Source organism: Heptranchias perlo, chromosome 33 (assembly GCF_035084215.1).
Source record: "Heptranchias perlo isolate sHepPer1 chromosome 33, sHepPer1.hap1, whole genome shotgun sequence".
Classification (NCBI taxonomy): Eukaryota; Metazoa; Chordata; class Chondrichthyes; order Hexanchiformes; family Hexanchidae; genus Heptranchias; species Heptranchias perlo.
In genome coordinates, this window is record NC_090357.1 from 8266869 (window position 1) to 8288633 (window position 21765).

Here is a 21765-nt window from a genome sequence, read left to right on the forward strand (position 1 = left end):
GCCTTGTGGATCACAATACACAGGCTGCCCACCCCACCCAGAGCCATGTAATCTCCTGGGAAAGGCAAAAAAACAAATAAAAACCCAGGCCGATTAGGGGGTAAAAATCTGGAAAATTACTCTCCGCCCCTCCCCCCCCCCGCCCCCTTGGGCAACCCCTTAGTCCAAGATACCACGGTAATGATTAGGCATTTGCTGATTTTCCCCTCCCTAGCCCAGAGCACTGGGGTTAATTGTGACTTTCCAATGACTAGATTCAATAAGATCAGTCAACTCAGCACAGACCCTGGATCAAATCTGGGTCAGGACCACGTAGGCCATTGGGAGAGCTTTATGCTTTTATTTCTAAACAATAAATGACATAATCAGGACAAATATAACGCTGTAATTTTATTTAAAGCTTTTACATTATCTTTATTCTGTGCATTACAAATTATATTTACACTACTGGCCATTTTCATTTACAATCAATTCAATATTAATATTAATGCAAAAATAAAAATGGAACTATTAAAATCCAAGTTATTAAGTACTTTCAGAGACAAAAAAATTAGTATTTGGCTACTCACTTGGTCGATGTAATTTTACTTAAAGTTTTTACATTAGCTGGACAAATATTGCTCACTTTAGTGAACTATCTTTCTTATTGAGGCTCAAAAGTGGTCAGTTCTACGCTGCTTCTTGTCTATCTGACCAAATGTATCTTTGTATTACTATGTCTATAAGAGTAGAGAATAACAATTGTAACATCTGAAATTTTTTCTCTCTGTCTGTCTGTACCTCTCTTTCTTTCTTTTTCTCTCTCTCCATCTATCCCTCTCTCTCTAAGTACCTTCTCCACGTTGGACGTTGGCACTCAGTGCTTTGCATACTTTCAAGCTTTTGTACAGGTGGATTAAATCAACCTCTGATGTTGCACATGCCCATTTCCATCCCATCATCTCACCACATTTACCTTTGGCTGCCTCTTAATCGATGACTACCAACTTCTCCATACTTGACTACCCTAAGAAGTTTCCTTACTCATGACTCCTGAATAAAGTGGCCACAGTGGAGGAAAATGTTCTCTGAGTGCTAAGTATATCAAAATCGTAAATGTGTTAAGAACGAACCAAACACACAGAGGGAACTCACCCTAGTATGTCATTGGTCTTATCACAATCGGGCTGATCACCTCTCTCTTTTAAGGAGCCTCTCATTCTTCTTGTCCATATTCATGCTTCTCCTGGCCCCACAAAAATCTCTAAATAAAAACTTGCACCTACCTTTTTTTGAAGGGCCTGCAGCAGTCCCTTTAAGGGCCGCTCATGGACCACTTTACGCCTGGTGCCAATGGGTGGAGCGTGCATGATGCACGCTCCACCCATTGGTCCCTCAAGATTGTGTTGGAGTCCTACATACGTCATAGGACTCCAACTAGCATATTAAAAATAGGCTCCCACCTGAAACAGGTGGGCACCCAGGCCCCACAAAAATGGCGGTAGCCTTATGGGGAGCATGAATGGGGCGGTAAGTGGTGCATTAACATTTTCAGATCCCACTGGGAGGGGGTCATGAAAATTGGCTCCCGAATGCCTCCAGTGGTCCAATGGGTCACATCATTGAGGTTAAATTAAATGACAATTACTATACCAGGAAGAAAATAAAGTTCTAATTTCAATTTTCCGTTATTACGAATTACAATTTTATTCTATTGGTTCCAGATCTACAGATTTTGTGACATAATATGACATCATCAGATTGGCCCAATGGATGTTCTGTGTTATGACATCAGTGGCTTAACAAACATTCATGAGTGACCAATAATTATCAATAGGGCAGCTCGTTCATGAAATAAATTTTGTCAGTGGTAAAATAAATAACAAAATTAACTTGTTCTTTCCAATTATTTGCACAGAAACTAGAATATATTTATATTAATTATGATTACCGATGTAGAATGGGGACTGGTTACAAAGATCTTTCACATTATGATTGGTTTGAAGTTTAATTTGTCGTCTCTGTCCCTAATTAATCTCATTAGTGTCATAATCCATCAATTAACTTTAAGGCCATTATGTTTCTTTCAATTTTGTGGTCAAACTTCTGACTCAGAGATAAGTTTTCTGATTTCATGAACCCCAGGTGAAATGGATTTCCTCAGGTTTTCAACTCCTTCAGTGATTGTTCCTTGGAATAAACCAATTAAAGGATTGAAAATCTTTTGAAATTTCTCCATTTGCTGGTTAAGATCTTGCTGCCACTTTTCTTCAAAAGTCTGATTGGAATTAATAGGCATTGTGTTCAGATTCCATTGGCTAATGTTTTTCTCCAACATCTTTAGCTGTTCGACAAAGGACAAGAGTTCGCTCTGTTTGGAAGTGTCTTCAATTGTTCCTTGGAACTGTCCAAAAAGAGACGTCATTTTCTCTTTGATAATGTCAGCCTGCTCCTTAACATTTATGCCAAAAGTTTCCATTTTCTGTTGCAATTCTCTTGTCAAAGGGGTCACGTTCTCCATTGCATTTTCAAAAATGGTACTTACATTTTGGATTTCCCTGTGGAGGAGAAAAACATATAAAGTGAGGTCTGTACATTTGTAGATCTCTGCTTCTTCAGTCTTTTTCTTGGTGCAGAGATTGTACAACATGAAGCCAATGGAATAGAAATGTTATTTCTGGAAGATGCTGTAATAATTTGCTGGTCTTTGCATTTTGGCTACCCAGTTGGGAGAGACTGGTAGGATACAATTGCTCTTGTAAGGGCAGCAAACTGAGCAACAAAAATGATTCCTGACATCAGAAATTTAATTGTTAAAGAAAGAAAATTGGTGGCCTTGGTTTTTTGACTTTGATGTAACCAAATTGAAGCTTTTAAGCTTATGAAGGGAGTTAACTAAAAACCGATCCACATAAATGGCTCACATTCAAGGGGACACCAGATGAAAAATGAGGACGTTAGAAGGGATGCAATGAGAAGTGGGGAGACCATGTTGAGATTAATAGCCTTTTTCTATTCCTAAATATTCTGGTTCATTTTCACCTTTTTACCAGGTATTGACTATTGATTAATCACTTGTTGAAATTACTGGAATTGTATAACTATGTTAACAAAATGCAAACTAATATGTCACAGTAAAGAAAATGTAAAGTTAACAATGATCTAAGAATGACCTGGTCACATATTAGATGTATAAGGGGCCCTCTGAAAAAGCAGTAGATCAAGAAAAGGTTAAGAAAGCTGCAATTTTTGAGATGTAAACAGCATGGGTATAAATACAGGGGAAAGTGGAAAAAAATGCACAATTTGCAGGCTTGGAAAGCCAACAGGTTACCCTGGGCATGAATGAGAAGAGTTGAAGGACTGTTTGGATGGATGGACCCAGGCATGGGAAGTTGGAAATAACAGGCCATATGCATTGAATTAGGAAAAAGAGAAATATTGATTGGTTGTATATATCATCAATAAAGATTAATAAAAGAAATAAGAAAAAGGAAATTTGCTGCCTGTTTCTCCCTCTGTTCTTGAGTCACATCAAAACCTAAACAAACCATATAAGTTGTCAGCTGACTCTGCAACTTAGGAACTGACTGTGTTTTAGTCATACAGCAAGAGCTGAAAATCTCAACGCAGGACTAGAAAACACAACAAAAGAAAAACAGAAGAAATGTGTTAGAAAACGATGTGATCAGACCTTGTCGCGTTGCACATTGCTGCCTCACATTGCACACTACTCTTTTGGCAGGTTTAGTAGTGATATTACAATAGGAGATTAACTACTTACATTATTGGTTTGAAAGGTGCCAGAAAAGTTTCATTAATAACCCAGCCTTTGCTATTCCATCCATCGGCATTCCCCCGCTCATCTGGGAGGGCACGAGTCTCAATTCCTGGTCATGAAAACAGACAAAAAAAAACTGTTGGTGTTTCTATACATTTATCTTAGCGATCATGTGAATAACTACCTCACCCGTCCTCATTAACTATTTATATTCTCCCTGTAATCTGCCCTCCCCTCTTGGTGATGATGACACTTGTTGGGTCCAGTTCAATTGGTTCTTACAGGCCTTGGTATATTACCCAAATGTCTATTCTTCATGTGTGAGCCCAGATTGTTTCACTGGACTACTTGACCATGGATGATATCACAACCCATTCTGATCCTGTCCTCACCCAAAGTCCTTGCATGCGCACTAACCAGGAGGGGTCACTGCAACAACAACACCTTGCATTTATATACAGCCTTTAACATAGTAAAACATCCCAAGGTGTTTCAAAGGAGGGTTATCAGACAGAAATTGACACCAAGCCAAAGAAGGAGACATTAGGACAGGTGACCAAATGCTTGGTCAAAGAGGTAGGTTTCATGCAGCGTCTTAAAGGAGAAGAGGCGGAGAGGTTTAGGGAGGGAATTCCAGAGCTTAAGGCCTAGGCAACCAAAGGCACGGCCATCAATGGAGGGATGAAGGAAGTGGGGGATGCACAAGAGCCCAGAGTTGGAGCAACACAGAATTCTCGGAGGGTTGTAGGGCTGGAGGAGGTTACAGGGATAGGGAGGGGCGAGGCCACGGAGGGATTTGAACATGAGGATGAGAATTTTAAAATCAAGGCATTGATGGATCGGGAGTCATTGTAGGTCAGCGAGCACAGGGGTTATGGGTGAACAGGACTTGGTATGAGTTAGGATGCGGGAAAGAGTTTTGAATGAGCTCAAGTTTATGGAGGGTGGAAGATGGGAGACCAGCCAGGAGAGCATTGGAATAGTCGAATCTGGAAGTAACAAAAGCATGGATGAGGGTTTCAGCAGCAGACGGGCTGAGGCAGGCACAGAGATGGGCGATTTTTCGGAGGTGGAAGTAGGCGGTTTTTGTGAGATAGTGATCAGTAGCAAAAGCCTTGATTAATTTTTCCTTTGCCTTATATTCTTGTTTAAATTTGGCCCACTCACATTTACGCAATGGAATCTACAAATTGGAAATCTCACTATGCCAGATTAATATATTGTAGTGGTTTTTAATTATCCTGTATTATTATTTTCTGTTTTTATTTGTTCTGCTTGTGAACACAGGTGAGGGAGACAAATTGGGTCATCTTGCTCAGCCTTCCATAGAGACCTATAGTTCCCCTATTACAGCTTCTAATTGCCTCTTGAGTGATTTCAGAGTGTTTGTCTCCACTACCCTATCCAGAAGGCTATTCCAGATGTTTAGAAAACAACTCCAGGAGCGTATGTTAGAAAGAAAGATTTTGTATTTACATAGTACCTTTCATGACCTCAGGACCTCCCAAAGTGAATGCCAATTAAGTACTTTTTCTGAAGTGTAGCCACTGTTCTTCAAATAACACTGTGGATTCTTTTACATCCACCTGAGAGGGCAGACGGGACCTCAGTTTAACATATCATCCAAAAGATGGCACCTCCGATAATACAGCACTCCCTCAGTACTGCACTGAAGTGTCAGCCTAGATTATGTGCTCAAGTCTCTGGAGTGGGTCTTGAACGTACAACCTTCTGACTCAGAGATGAGAGAGCTACCACTGAGAGAGCCAAAGCTGACACCAAAAAAAGTTTTTGTGACATACCTTTCACCACAAACAGCATCAAAATAACCACAAATATCTTCATGATGACCAGGTTCTCAACCTCTGCAAAGACAATGTAAGCTTTTAGATCCTGAGAATTCAATGACTTAATCATTTTATCAATGGTGACTTACGGACAACAAGACCCATATCAAGAAAGTGTGTAATCCGACTATCAATAAAGCCTTTTGATGGACAACCTGGAGAAGCATCACTTCCACCTTTCATTGGCAATGCTAAGTCAACAAGGAAGTCCCAGATCCTGGGGTGGTTGACAGACCCGTTTTTTAATTGTCTAACCCTCTCCCCATCTGTCTTCTTCATAGCTCCCAATGAGTTACACCCTACAGTTAAAACTACAGTTAAAAACTACCACTAGTTTGGCATTTATTGGATCAAAAAATTACAATCTCATTCATAGAGGTCACTGAAATGGTAGCTGTAAAAAGATGAAAATTTTGCAGTGGTGCTGAAGGGAATGCACTTCTCAGGTTGGGGTTAAATTTCTACTCTACAGTTGGCTGGGCTTTACCAACTTGAAAGGGTTTTTGATGCTAACACTGGGTGCCAAAATTGGGGGAAAGTATTTCATTCCCTAGCACTTCTGATTTTCCAAAATTCTAGTGACAGCATCTTTATCTAAGGCCAAGTTGATCAATTCATATCTTTCTCAAAGTGTCAGGAAGACAAGAGGAATCTGCTGGACAGGGATGATTAAATAACTTGAGCATTTCTACCGACAGGGTCATGTTTATTGTACTGATAACAGATAATGACATAGCAATGATTGCGAAAAGAATACACACTGCAGGCTTGTTTAAATACAGAAAAATCAAGAAGAATCTGCTCATTTTCAACAGTTACGGAAATTAAATTTAGAAAGTGTCTTTGTTTAATATCACATAAGAATGTGATTGGGATCCAGGTTGTGTGATGTAGTAGATCAGAGCCCTGTCATTTTATCTCTGGGACCCGGGTTACAATTTGGCCCAGCTTGATGTGATGAAAGTCTCGTCTCTGTGATTGCTGAAAGGCTCCTGCACCATATTCAATTCAGTTCCCAACTGGTGGAAAATCTCTGCAATTCAAAATTTAAGTGCATTCATGGGCAACGCAGAGATAGTCTAACCGTTCTATATTATGAATGAAATCTGAATTCCTTTTCTTAAATCCTTATCAAAATGGTACAAGAAAGCACTGCCTTTGACAGATGCAAATATTAATATCTAAATTTGAGATTCACATCAATTAGCTTGTTTGAATTTTATGAAGTGTAGGATTTTGAAGTAATTTGCTTCACTTCATTATGCTGGAGGTAATCAAACCTGTAATGGAGCAACACGATTGATAGTTTTTAAGCTCAACGCTGTCAGTTTTCACCAAGGTGTATATAAATAAATAGTTAATTGGCTCATGAGTCTTTGATCATTTACTCAGTATTTACTTATTGAAATCCATAATCTCATGCCATTTTCTTCACTACATTTTTGTTGCAGATAAAAGTTTAATTTTCACTCTTATTTTCATTGCAGCCAAAATTTAGTTTTTGTTATTGAACACAAGCACTGGTCACTTCAGTATAAATTTCCAAAGTTTCTAATAGGTGACCAGATTTTGTTTCTTCTTTTCCCAATTTTCCCTCTTCTTGTGAAGGCGCTGCCCCCAGGGGAAGTACAGTACCTCAGGTAATGGCTACCCTCTCGCCCGTGACCCCATTTCAAAGTTGGCAGTGAACGTCAGCAAGGTGTTCAACCACAAGGAGCATCACTGATCAGCCCGATCCTGTCCTCAACAGACGCCCACATATGTGCACTACTAGTACACAGGAAGGGACATGAGAACATAAGAACACGAGTAGTACATTTAGCCCTTCGAGCCTGTTCCACCATTCAATGAGATCATGGCTGATCTGTGACCTAACTCCATATACCCGCCTTAGCCCCATATCCCTTAATACCTTTGGTTAACAAAAATCTATCAATCTCAGGTATAAAATTAACATAATGATTAGGAAGAGAATCCTATGTGATTTTATCCCCCCTTGATAGAGCAGGGACATTGAGAGCAATAGTAACGCCCTAACATCAGTGCAGGGATTGAATCTGGCACCTTCCTGGTCAGTACGTCTCAGTAAAATACCAGACGTTAGTTTCTGAACCATCAGCAGAGCCAAGCAAAATTTCCTGTGAGCAAAGTTGTTCATCTGGTCACCACCAAAGAAAACTGTGCTCCATTTTAACTACTTTTCATGCACTGTTGATTAATCCTGAAAGAACATCAGAAACATTTCTTACTTGCCTCAGTTTAGTCCGCCTGCTTTCTCTTGAATCTGGTTTCCCAACCTCACATCCCTGATATTTATTAACCTGCTCTTATCTATTCCATCTGATAAGGAAAAGAACAGTAAACTGTACAGAGTTGGGTTATTTCTTTGTTTTTATTAGGATCAAGGATAAAGATTTTTGACCTTTCAGTGTTTGAGAGTAGCAAATATAACGTCGAACAAAGTCACCAGCTGACGTTGGTCTGATGGTGCACACAAAATACAATCTAATTAAACAGAAAAGCCAATTACCACTGTAGTTAATTTTATCTGTGTCTGGTTGTAAAGCTGTTGTAAGCAGCTCTGTCCTTGGAATCATACAGCAGGAATTCTCCTGATCCCAGCGTGGTGCATGAGAAAGGCATTGGGATTGGATTTAGTTGGAGGAGGATAAGGTCACAGGCACGAGCAGACATTCAGTAGATTGCCCAAAATGACCATTTATGTGTGAGCCTAGACACCACAGGCTATCTGGTCATGGAGGGCATCACAGGTAAATCCAATACTGTTTCTGGTCAACATCCACACACAGCAAAAATCATGGGAATTGACCCAGAGTAGGATCTCTGGCTGATTTTCACCAACCCAGCCCAAGGGTGCTGAGGCCAACTCATAGTATCATAGTAGGTACAGAACAGGAGGAGGCCATTCGACCCATCGTGTCTGTGCCAGCTCTTCGAAAGAGCTACCCAATTAGTCCCATTCACCTGCTCTTTCCCCATTGCCCTGTAAATGTTTTCCCTTCAAGTACATATCTAAATCCCTTTTGAAAGTTACTATTGAATCTGTTTCACCACCATTTTAGGCAGTGCATTCCAGATCATTACAACTTGCTGCGTAAAAAAATGTTTCCTCATGTTGTTTCTGGCTCTTTTGCCTTAAATCTGTGTCCTCTGGTTACCGAACCTTCTGCCACTGGAAACAGTTTCTCCTTATTTACTCCATCAAAACCCTTCATGACCTTAAACATCTCTATCAAATCTCCCCTTAACCTTTTATGTTCTAAACCCCAACTTCTCCAGTCTCTCCACATAACTGAAGTCCCTCATCCCTGGTACCACTCTAGTAAATCTCTTCTGCACCCTCTGCAAGGGCTTGACATCCTTCCTAAAGTGTGGTGTCCAGAATTGAATATAATACTGCAGCTGAGGCCTAAACAATATTTTAAGCTATGCTCTCTGCCTCTACAAGAAGATCTCCTTTTTTGTCCCCAATTGGTCCCACCCTTCCTTTGACTACCCTTTTACTATTTACATGTTTATAAAAGACTTTTGGGTTCTCTTTTATGTTAGCTGTTAATTTATTCTCATATTCTCTCTTTGCCCCTCTTATTCCCTTTTTTAGATCTTCTCTGCTCAGCCAGGTTCTCTACTGTATTATGAACCTAACATTTGTCATTTTAATCTCCATATCTTTGGTCATTCAGGGAGCTCTAGCTTTGGATGCCCTTCCTTTCCCCTCGTAGGAATGTGTCTACTCTGTACCTGAACCAACACCTCCTTGAAGACCTCCTATTGTTCAGTTACTGTTTTGCCTACCAATTTTTGATTCCAATCCACCAGGGCAAGATCCATTTTTAACTCACTGAAATTTGCCCTCCTCCAGTTAAGCATTTTCATATTTGCTTGTTCCTTGTCCTTTTCCATAACTATTCTAAATCTAATGATATTATGATCACTGTTCCCCAAATGCCCCCCAACTGAAACATGCTCGCCTGCTCCTCTGCATTCCCCAGAACTAGATCCAGCACTGTTTCCTTCCTGGTTGGCCTGGAAACACACTGTTCCAGAAAGTTCCCTTGAACACATTTCAGGAATTCCTCCCCCTCTTTGTCCTTTACACTGTTACTGTCCCAGTCTATATTGGGATAATTGAAGTCCCCCATTATCACTACTCTATAGTTCTTGCATCTTTCTGTAATTTGCCTGCAAATTTTCTCCTCTATCTTCTTCCCACTATTTAGTATACACACAGTAGCGTAATAGCACCTCTATTGTTCCTAAATTCTAACCAAATAGATTCTGTCTTTGACCCCTCAACTCCATCATCCCTTTCCAGTGCTTTAATAGCTTCTTTGATCAATACTGTCAACCTCCTTCCCCTCGCCCTCCTGAATATCTTGTTGCCAGGAATATTAAGTATCCAATCCTCCCTTTCTTTGAGCCAGGTCTTAGTTATTGCCACCATATCATAGTCCCATGTGGTGACATGAGCCTGCAGTTAACCAACCTTATTTACCATGCTGCATGCATTTATGAACATTCACTCTAAACTCATCTTAGATTGTCTTGCATTTGCCCCCTGGCTGATCCCTTGCCTTTCTGAACTATTCTTTACTCTAGTGGTACTTGTCACTCCCAGTCCTCTGTGCACCTTGTTTCTCCTCCCTAATGTTTCATCCTGGTGCCCATCCCCATGACAAATTAGTTTGTGGACAGTATCATATTGGACAGTGTATTTACCAATGCAGCATCTAGGGAGCTTTAAGCTCTTACTTTTAAACAACAACTAACATGCTCAGGACAAATAGTTACATCTGCTTCTGACCACAATCACTTTTATTCTGTGTATTACGATGAATACAGTACATAAGCTATTGAGCACTTTCAAACATACATTTGTAACCTTTGATTACATTACAATAATTCAACATTCCTATTAATGTTAAAATATAAATACAGTCACTAAAATGTAAGCATCTCAAGTTGTTACATATCTTTGGAAAGAACAAAATTAGTGATATTATTTATCAGTAATGGATGAGATGATTGGGTTTGTTTTACATACTTATATGGCCCTAACAATTTGTAAATATTTTTTCAGACCTGACAAGGACAGAGAGGATTACGACTGGAATATACCCTTGTACCCTTTTCCAATTGGCTGCTGGCATATTTCTATCATCTGATGGGATTGCTGAACAAATATTTCTCCTTCAGTGAATTATATTTATTATTCTGGCTCGAAAGGACTCAACTGCAAGCTGCAAGATGTCTGTCTGACCAACTGCCTCTTTATATCATCCTATCGGTAAGATTGGGCAATAACTACTGTAATATCTCAACTGCTCTCTCTCTCTCTGCCTTTGTGCCAGTGTACTCCATATTTTCTGATCTCTGTAAAGAAGGGTTCGATGAGCCATGATGTTACACCTGCCCAGTCCGTCACCTCATCCAACCACATTCATTTTTATCTGCCTCTTGAAGTATTGCCAAACTTTTTCAGACAGTAACAACCTTGAAACCCTTTCCAGTGACTTCCAAATAGCATGCCATCTTCTGATCATAATGAACCTCCACATTTTTCTCTTAAGTCAGTTCAAGAACTTCTCATTAAGGCAATTAATTTTCATCATGTGACGATACCACCAGAATTCATACACCACCAGTTCCAATTGCAGACAATTTCCAGGGACATGCAAAATGAGCCTTTAATATTATTTATTAAGAATTTTTATTATTCTACTTATATGTCATTGGTTCCAGATTTGCATTTTTTGTGACATAATTTGATTAGGGGCATAATATGACATCATCAGATTGGCTAAGTGGATGGTCTGTGTTATGACATCACAGGTTTAACAAACATTCCGGCGTCAACAGGAAGTGTCAATAGGGCAGCTCATCCACGAGCTAAATGTTGTTGGTTTTTAAAATAAATAACAAAATTGTTTAGCTCATGCCAATTTTTGCCTCAGCAACTGGAATATATTTATATTAATTATAAATACCGATATGGAATGGGGGCAGGTTGCAAAGGTCTTTCACATTATGATTGGTTTGAAGTTTAATTTGTATTCTCTGTTCTTAATTACCCTCATTGGTGTCAGAGCCCATCAGGCACGCTTTTAAGGCGCATCTGTAGGCAATGGTGCTTCTCTCCATTTTGTTAATAAGGCTTCTAATTTTTTGAAGCCCTCCTTGGTCTCATGAACCATGGGTGAAAGATATTGCCTCAGTTCTTCAATTAGTTCACTTATTTCTTCACGGAGTTCCTCAGTGGAAGGAGCAGCTTTCTTGTACCATTCCTCCAGTTGGTGGGTGGCATCCCCATATGACTGATTGAAATGATCAGTTATGAGGCTTAGGTTCTGACTGTACTGACGAATGTCTTTGTGGAGCATCTCCAGTTTCTCGTGAATGGCGGCAGTTGTTTCGTTGCCAATCGCTTCATGCAGCTGTTCGCCGACAGAAGTCAGCCTGGCATGGACCAAATTAGCCTGTGTTTTAATATGATCACTGATGGAGACCCCCTTCCACTGGAGCTCTTTAGTCAAAGAGGACAGGTCTTTCACTGAATTTTCAATCATGGCATCGAGATTTCTATTAGTACTTGATAGCTTTTCCCTGTGGAGGGAAAAAAATGATATAGTGGAGTTTGCATATTTTACATAGATTTACATAGAATCTACAGCACAGAAACAGGCCATTTGGACCAACTGGTTTATACTCCACATGAACCTCCTTCCACTTTAATGATCTCTTCCCACCCTGCCCCCATATCCCTCTATTCCTTTCACCTTCAAATATGCATCAAGCCTCCCATCAAATACATCAATGCTAGCTGCTTCATTGATGTTATCTTTTGTACATCTCTCTGCCTCTTTATTCCTTTCTTGATACAAATACACAAGAGGACACACAGCATCTAACCAGTGAAATAGCATAGAATGTGTAATAATTATTTATTGATCATGTTCGAGCTATCCTATAAGGAGAGACTGGTCGGATATTATTGTTCTTGAGAGGGCAGTGAAGTGAGCAACAAAGATAATTTGGATTATTAGAAAGTTGGTATGAGCAAAGTTAGCTGCACATCTTATCTTTGATTTGGAGGTGACCTCATTGAAATTTTCACGATAATGAGGGGAATTGACAAACTTCATCCAGGTAAATTTCTTCATTATGGTGAAGGGGTCAAACATTATGGGACACAAGTTCAAAATTAGAAACGTGAAGGAAAGTCAGGTGGAGCTTTTTTACTTTAAAAGCAACTAGACCTGTGAGCTGTGTTACTGGGGAAAGCCATTGAGATGTGCAAGAGAAAGTTAGATTCACATCTGAGAGAGAAGGGATTGAGGGATTTGGTGAGAAGGTACAGGTATGGAAAAGGAGTGGGTGTGTTGGGCCTAATGGCATTTTCCCGTTGCTAAATACTCTTATCTTCCGGTAGAACTTCATTTGTGATCCAGCACAATGTAATCAGGATTTAGGGCTGATTCCCAATGGGCTTTCCTAGTGCTCTCAGGGAGCCTAGTCAAGAAATGGTGGGCCCACAGCTCCATTCATTAAATGGACGGGAAATCAGGGACTGCGGGTACAAACTCACCTGACTGGTGCTCCCTGTCATTGGGGAATCAGACCTCTTGTGTACATCCCCCAGCTGACTTACATTACAACAACAATAACTTGCACTTATATAGCGCCTTTAACGTGGTAAAACATCCCAAAGCACTTCACAGGAGTGTTATCAAATAAAATTTGACACCAAGCCACACAAAGAGATATTAGGACAGGTGACCAAAAGCTTGGTCAAAGAGGTAGGATTTAAGGAGTGTCTTAAAGGAGGAGAGAGAGGTAGAACTAAAGCCTGAAGATAGCTCCTTTGATAGTTTTAATAGCTGGTAGTTGGTAACTACTTACATAGCTGATTTGGCCACATCAGACTGCTCCAAAATTCCAACAGCAATCTGGGCTAAGTCATTGCCTATATTGAGCAAGTCCCAAAAAGGCTGCTGCCAGTTTGCCGATTTGTTGGATTTGGATTCATCCTTGGGGATGACACCACCCTGGGTTCCTGGGCAAGAACATAGAAAAAAGACTGTTTAGTGATGCCTTTTATGCATGATTGTTGTAAAGATCATGTGACTAGCTACTTCATTACTAATTTGTATATTTTCCCCTCAGCCTCCTGTCTTCCTCTTCCAGACTTGACATTTGCTGCAGTACAGGTCAACGGGTGCGTGCAGCCGGACAGTGTTCTCACCCGTGGTCTCCATACACACACCTTCCAGCAGAGGGCACTGAATAGTAATGCGGCAGAAGCTCTGGCTGATTTTCCTCTCCCTGGCCCGTGGTTACTGAGGCCAATTCTTGTGTCCCAACTGTTATTCACACATTTCTGACACTAACTACAATGAGCAAGTATATCCACCTCACAGAAACATCTCAAAGTGTTTCACATACAACTAATTAATTTTATGTAGGGAAATGCGACAGCCATTTGGTGCACAGCAAGATTCCACAAACAGCAATGAGAAGAATCAAGACATCAGTACATTTTGGATGATCACGGTTGAGGGAGGAATGTTGGCTAGGACACTGGGAAAACCCGTAACTTTTCCTCAGACAGTGCCGTGGGATCTTTGAGCTACCAAAACAGCCAGGGTGTCAGTTTCAAGTCTCATCCAAAGGACAGCAGCTCTGACAAGGGAGCAGTCCCTCCCCCACACCAGTGTCAAAAAGTAATTTCACTGCAATTTTTTTTTGAAGATAGCCTTAGTTAAAGGAGAAATGAAGATCCACATTAAAGAGATTACGGGATTGTGCAGCTTTAATTCTGAATCACTTCACAGAAATGACTCTAACATGGAAAAAAAAGCAGCATTCAATCTATGATTACATAGAATTACATTGAATTTACAGCACAGAAACAGGCCATTCGGCCCAACTGGTCTATGCTGGTGTTTATGCTCCACACGAGCCTCCTCTCACCCTATTTCATCTAACCGTATCTGCATATCCTTCTATTCCTTTCTCCCTCATGTACTTTTCTATCTTCCCCTTAAAGGCATCTATGTTATTCACCTCAACTACTCCACGTGGTAGCAAGTACCCCAATCTAACTACTTCCTGGGTAAAGAAATTTCTCCTGAATTCCTTATTGGATTTATTAGTGACTATCATATTTATGGCCCCCAGTTTTGGACTCCCCCACACGTGGAAACATCATCTCTACGTCTACCCTATCAAACCTCTTCATAATTTTAAAGATCTCCAGCAGGTCACCTCTCGGTCTTCTCTTTTCTAGATGTATAATAATTTTCACTTTATTGGGCATCATTTTAGCACCCGCTATCAGGTGCGTTCCTAGCCGGGGGGGGGCTCCGAAAATCGGGGAATCCCGGAGTGGGACCGGAGCCCGGCTCCAACCCGCCCACTTCCAGGTTCCCCACTGACGCGCCGGCGTGCGCGCGCAGCCTCCGCTGGTGGGAATCCCGCAGGCAATTAAGGCCAGCGGGATGCCACTTGAAAGTTTTTATGTTGCTCGTTCAGGTCGTTTACAGACCTGATTGAGCTGTTTTATTAGGAGGGGTGGGATTTTACACTGAACTGAGACTGTTTCCCATACTGGGGGAAATACTCCCAGTTCAAACGGAGGTGTTGCAGCCAGCAGCCTGTGGCAGCTGCAAAGGTGCATTCGACAGGTGGCCACTCCGTCACATTGGACAAAGTTTGGCCTCCACCACCCTCCTCCTAACAAGAAAATGCATCGACCTGGAACCGCAACCCCGGTGTGAGGACACACTTACTTACCTTGCGGACCCCCTCAGATGTACATCTTCCAGATGGGGGCCGCCGTAGCTGCAGTCATGACCTCCTCGGAGGGCAAACAGCATCACCAGCCTCGCCGTCCACGCCATCCACCTCTGACACGTGGAGCTCCACAACAGAGTGCAGTGACACATCCACCTGTACAGCAGGAGGGAGGGCAACCGCAGAGAGAGATGCGTCGCAGAGGGCACTACCCTCGCCACAGGGTCCATAGACCGAGGCTCAGCTTCCTGGACCTCTCTGAGCAGCAGTGCACACGGAGGCTCAGAGTCACTCGATATGTAATCGTGGACATCTGCAGCCTCCTTCATGCCGAGCTGCTCCCGGCTGGCCCGAGCACCATCTTCTTACCTGTCGCTCTCAAAGTCACCACTGCCCTCAACAACTTCTCCTCCGCATCCTTCCAGTGTGCCACCGGGGACATCGCTGACGTCTCTCAGTCGTCTGCACAAAAGAGCCCTGCAAATACACCTACACCCACTCTGCAGTGACACAATGGGTGGCATCAGTTGTGGGTCTTCATAGTGATCCTCAGGAAAGGGCATTATTGCACAAACCAGACAAGATTCGCAAAGACGTGGCAGTAGTGGTGCCAATATAATATGTTATGTGAGTTGGTCAGAAATTCAATATAAGTAAAAACCATGACAAACCCTCAAACACCCTTGTGCATCCCCTTCATGCTCACGACACGTTTGCCTTACGCTTCCTACTGCACATATGTGATGCATGACCTGTGGCTGCAGCACAGGTAGTGGCAGGTTGAGTGAGGCTGACCGTGAAAAAGATGCACGAGAGGGTGAGTATGAGATAGAGCCATGAGATTGTATGAGGATTGGGTTGAGTGGTAGTGGCGGGATGAGTACTGGCGAGGTGAGTAAGTACAGGTAAGATGAGGATGAGGTTTGAGTCGGTATGAGGGGTGATGTGACAGAGTAGTGTTGGCAGTGCAGAAGGAGGTGTGGGGTGGGGGCGGTGATGTGGCAGATGGAGTGTAGGGGAATGAGTAAGTGTACTCACTTTGGCTGACCTACTGAGGTCATTGGAGCACCTCCTGCACTGTATGCAGGTGCGTGATATGTTGGTGGTGGTGGTGACCCCCTCTGCCACCTTGAGCCAGGCCTTCCTGGTGGCAGGGGCAGGCCGCTTCCTCCCGCCCGCCGGGGGGGAAGATCTCTGTCCTTCCCCTCCTCCTCACCCCATCTATTGATACCTGGAGTGAGGCATCATTAAACTGGGAGCAGCCTTCCCCCTGGGCTGCTCCATGCTGTAATTTTTTCTATTTGTTGCAGCATCTGTCAATGGAGGACTGCCCCTTTAAATAGAGCTCCTCCAGCTGACAGATCTTACTGCGCATGCGCAGCCTGCCCGACGCGCAGACCAGCAGTGGGGAACCCAGAAGACCAGGTAAGTGGATCCAATTGGACTGCGATCGTGCGGGTGGCTGACTAATTTCACCGGGCGCGTGGGTGCCCCCCGCCGCGAACCCGCAGCCCTGCTAACATCGAGCCCATTATGTCTGTTCACATTTAGAGATGTTAGTCAAAGTCACACCATTAGCTAGGCTCACAGTCTGTGGTCCGGCAGTTGACCATTTAGCAGGTTGCCCCCAGTCTAACTGGATCACTTGCTCGGTGGCCATGTTCCCATGACTTTACCAAGGCCATTTTAAGTTGGCTGTGCAAGAGTTGCCTGAAGAGGGGCCTTTGTTCAACTTCAACTGGTCCAATTTAATAACACAGCTGAACTCAATGGATAACGGAATGGAAAAGAGCTCCATTCTCCAGCACTAATAACCTTCACCATGGCGAATGGATGGGGGCAGGCAACAGGGAGCTTTACTTTGCATCTGGGTCATTCCATTCTGAGCTGGGATTGCTCAATGCTGACTTATAGTGCAAAATGCGGATAAATGATTGACCCCAGTACTGATGTCACTCACCTGTGGGAGAATCGAGTTGCGTTCTGCCACTCAGTGATGTAGGACATTGGTGTTCTAAAACTCTGCACTGCCTACGTTCTTATTTATAAAACTCAAGTGTTCCCCGCGCAACACAGACAATGGAATGTACAAACTGAAAGTCTCTCAGTGTGATATATTGCTGTGGTTTTCACTTTTCTTTATTATTGTTTTATTTTCACTGTTCTGCTTATGTTAGTTGGAAGGGCTTGTGTTACATACCTTTGACCACAAGGAGCACCAAAGTGACTGCAAATATCTTCATGACGGTGTCAGGTTCTCAAATCTCTGTAAAGGCAACACAGGTTTTCAGAACTAGAGAACTGAATGGATACAATCATTACATTTAGAGTGGTTTTTGGAATATAGTATTCATTACCAACTGTACAAAGAAGACATAGGATCAAATTATTAATAACATTTATTGTTCAGTCTGCTCGAGTCACTGGATTCGCACTACCTCCACCTCTCATAGATAATGAGAAGTCAGCAAGGGTGTTCCCAGGTCCTGGGTAGTTGACAGATCTTTTTTTTATTCTCCCCGCCTCCCAAACCCATCTCATTCTTATAATCATTCTTAAACGTTCCCTTTTCTTCTCACCCTTTTAGTTCTTCAGATCTTTCTTTCTCAGCGCACCAAAACTGCGGAACTTCCTCCCTCCCTCGGTCTTCCCTTCTTTCATAAATCATCAGGCTTTTAAAACTCAAGCTTGGCCTCACGTAATCACCAATTCCTGGTGTTTACTCTTTCAAACCTTGTGTCAGGCCTCCAACATTGTTCCTTGGACTCTCTATTTAATAAAACATTACAGAGAATGCAAATAGGTAAAAGTACAAGAAAGCATTCTTGTTTTTTGCAGCTTCTGACATCTCTTAGTTGTTTTACAGGCTGCCTATTTCCTTCATTTGAATTTGACTGACTGCTTGCTGTAGAAACTGAGTCCAAATCCACCCCAGACTGATAGGATGAAAGCCTTGCTCTCTCTGCCTCTCTCTGTTGTTTGTTAAGGGTTCTATGTGAAAGAAGTTTGGGTAACTTCAGCCCACCCTCCTACTAGGAAGCAGCCCACTGTACTGAAAGCTTCCTCCTATTTTCTATTCAATGGCACAAAAATTAGCAATCGTATTCAGACAGGCCATGGGAAAGGCTGTTGTGAGAAGTGGGAATATTCACAATGGAGCAGCAGAGGTTTGCCTGAGATTGGATTATTGGAGCAGAGTAAATGGATATTTTCTGCAGTTGACTGTTCTTCTACTGACCTGAATGCCTCACCCTGACACTGGGCGAGAACATTTTGGAAGAAGTGTTCCATTCCCTAGAATTGCCTACCGTCGCCGATTGAGGTGAATAAGCTGCCGATCTTCCAAAATTCTAGTAAGAGGAGGACTATCCAAGTGGTCTACATCCGTACCAATCAGTTGTCAAATAGCAGACCTTGTGGATTCATTACTGACTAGAACTAACAAGCGGTCAAGTTAATAGGTTAAACTAGTGATACCAGATGGAAAGTGGGGCACAAAATAAAAATTGGGACTAAGAAGGAAAGTCAGGTGGAAATTTTTCACCCACATCCCAGCCCAATAGAACTGTGGAATAAGTTACCAGGGAAGGCCCTCTAAACATATGGTACAAAAGGGATCAAGAGAGAATAGGATGCGTTTCTGGAGAAAGAATGAATTGGCGGAGCTAACTGCTGATAAAGAGACAGGGTTGTTAGGCCCTATTGGTCTTTTCTTGTTCCTAAAGATCCTTGTGTCATATATAACTTCCACTCTCCCTCCAGACCAGTGTAAATGTTTCAGATTGATCAGTTCAAACTTTCTCAAAGTGTCAGGAAGTTATTCTTTCTGGTCACTTTACTGGACATTGGTTGGAACCCTCTGAAAGATGGTCATTTTTACCGAAAAGACTACGTCTATTGTACTGGCTGCCGATAAGAATTATTGTAAAAAGAATACACACAGCAGGCTTTTAAATATAAAAAATTTGCAAGGAACCTAAACATTTTCCACAATTACTAAAATTAAATGTCGAGAAATATAATTTTTGAACTGACGTTTAAAGGATGCCTTTTTTAAGCCTAAGACCAATAAATTTATTTATGCTTGGTGACAGTAATTCCAGCAAAAACATATGCAAGCAGATTCATATATTGCTCCTGTACCTGCTCAGCATCAGGTCTTTGTGATTTAGTGGATTAGCACTGTTCCCTTTTACCTCTGGGTTTAAATTCAGCCCAGACTGATGTTATGAGTCTTGTGTGGATTCACAGTTGCATGTATCTCAGAACTAGTTGGCACTAACTTGACAGTCTCAATCAGAGAAGCTGCAACAATGGCTGGTGCAGAAAACTGAAATGTTACAATGACGCAGGGCAGAGTTGTTTCCCTGAGTTGGAAGATGAAGCATGCTCCTGGGCAGGGATAACTTCACATTCCAACTGTTCCAGGCAACACATAACCTGAACCAAAAGCAAAATACTACGGATGCTGGAAATCTGAAATAAGAACAGAAAATGCTGGAAATACTCAGCAAGTCAGGCAGCATCTGTGGAGAAAGAAACAGAGTTAACGTTTCAGGTCGAAGACCTTTTGTCAGAACTGGAAGAAGTTAAAGATTTAACAGTTTTTAAGCAAGTACAGAGCCAGGGAAAGAGGGGGAGGAAGGGGAGGGGAGGAAAGAACAAAAGAGAAGGTCTGTGATGGGGTGGAGGGCAGGAGTGACCTGAACCCTGAGTTTCTTTTCTTAAATCCTTAGTAAAATGATGCAGAACACTGCAGTTACAAGGTGTGTTTATGCTGCAGATACCAGTCTGAGACTGACAGCTTACCAGTTTAGACTGACTGGCTCCAGAGAGGTGTGTGCTTGTTTACAGGCAAGTGCAGAACTCCCAGTTGTTAGGAGTTACTCAGAGTGGGAGGGTCTGCAATCTCTAAATATTAAATTAACAATGGGTCAGCTCAGGAGCCCCAGTGAACCCATGGTGACTTTTATCACCAGAGTTGACATCACACTAGATTTACAGCCCATATGATGTCCAAACTCAAGTGAAGTGAGAATGCCTCCTCCAGGAACTCTCACACCACTTCCCTCCGGAGATGGGTCAGGACCTGACTCCGCAGTTATACTGCACCTTTAGTATTGCTGTGAAGCAGGAGCTGCTTTTTAGTCACACTAACATTGCCTTATGAACAAACCCTTAAAATCTAATATACATTTCACATGAAATTAGTTTGTTTGCATTTTTTTGAAATGCAGAAATTCAACCTAATTCATTTCTTGTTGGAAACGGTCAAATCTGTAATGGAACAATCCTCAGCCGGAGTAACGTGAGCTGTTGTCACAAATTGATCCTATGATGACCTACAAAGAATCAACTGAATATAAATAATCACCATTTTATTCACTACATGCCCTCTAAAATGTTGATTCCATCCATCTATCTATATAGATAGGTAGTTGGATAGATAGATAGATCTATAATAGTTTGGGATACATCCACTACACTTCAGGCATCACACTGTGTCAAGTGTGCAAATTTCTTTGTCACACTTCAAAAATAGTATATAAAAAAAGAAAGCCGGTCATTTCTTCCAGGTTTCAGAGGAGCTTCCTCAGCAGCGGAGAATATCCTCAATTGACCTCAGCATCTGTCTACTTACCGCAGTAAGACTTGCGGTCTTAAAGGGACAGGCCACCAGGAGTGGGAATCCTGGAAGGTTTGTCCAGGGATGATGATGACAATTGTAGTGCCATTGTCACTGTGCTGGCTCAGACTAACTAACTCAACACAGACCAGATATTGGACCAGGGATTGACCCAGTCTATGTTGCTCGGTGTCACACTGGACATTTAGCCACAGAACCATCTGGGAACCCGAGCAAAATTGGATATCAAAAAAGGCTGTTCATTGGACCATCACTGGAGAAAGTTTTCATATCATTTTACTAGTTTTCTTGCACTGCTGTCTAAACCTCAGAGAACACGAGAAACATCTCTTACCTGGCTCAAATTAGTCCTCCTGCTCCCTGTATGTCTGCTTTCTGAATCCTCAGACTGCTGAGGTTTATTAACTGATATTATCTGTCACATCTGATAAGGAAAGGAACAGTTAACTGATTTGAGTTGCTTTTTTCTTACATGTGGAGGCATAGGATCAAGGATCAAGATTTTTGACCTTTCAGTGTTTGTGTCTAGCAAACATTAACAGAATGTTGAACAAAGTTACCAGTTGATATTCATCTAATTAAACAGTGGTCAATTGTATCTGTGTCTGGCTGTAAAGTTGCTGCAAACAGCCCTGTCCTTGAGAGACAGAAGTAAACCCATAGCTGAAGTGAATGCTTCTGAAAACTCCTGTTCACAG

At 42.0% G+C, this 21765-nt stretch overlaps 2 protein-coding genes across 3 annotated transcripts; both read right to left on the minus strand.

Annotated features, from left to right (window-relative positions):
• Positions 1 to 370: 370 nt before the first annotated feature.
• LOC137301297 (uncharacterized) lies at positions 371 to 7946 on the minus strand. Of its 2 annotated transcripts, none has more exons than XM_067970753.1 (4): positions 7861 to 7946; positions 5563 to 5625; positions 3764 to 3869; positions 371 to 2537 (listed from the first exon to the last, which is right to left on the minus strand). In XM_067970753.1, the coding sequence occupies exons 2-4, from the start codon at positions 5603 to 5605 to the stop codon at positions 2078 to 2080; spliced, it is 609 nt and encodes a 202-aa protein (XP_067826854.1). In that variant the 5' UTR covers positions 5606 to 5625; positions 7861 to 7946; the 3' UTR covers positions 371 to 2077. The 2 variants fall into 2 exon arrangements, with proteins under 2 accessions (XP_067826854.1, XP_067826855.1); XM_067970754.1 differs by having other exon boundaries at positions 7857 to 7887.
• Positions 7947 to 7985: 39 nt separating this feature from the next.
• LOC137301449 (apolipoprotein A-I-like) lies at positions 7986 to 21525 on the minus strand. The gene is made up of 4 exons (XM_067970946.1): positions 21402 to 21525; positions 17621 to 17686; positions 13528 to 13681; positions 7986 to 12231 (listed from the first exon to the last, which is right to left on the minus strand). The coding sequence occupies exons 2-4, from the start codon at positions 17661 to 17663 to the stop codon at positions 11733 to 11735; spliced, it is 696 nt and encodes a 231-aa protein (XP_067827047.1). The 5' UTR covers positions 17664 to 17686; positions 21402 to 21525; the 3' UTR covers positions 7986 to 11732.
• Between the last annotated feature and the right edge of the window lie 240 nt (positions 21526 to 21765).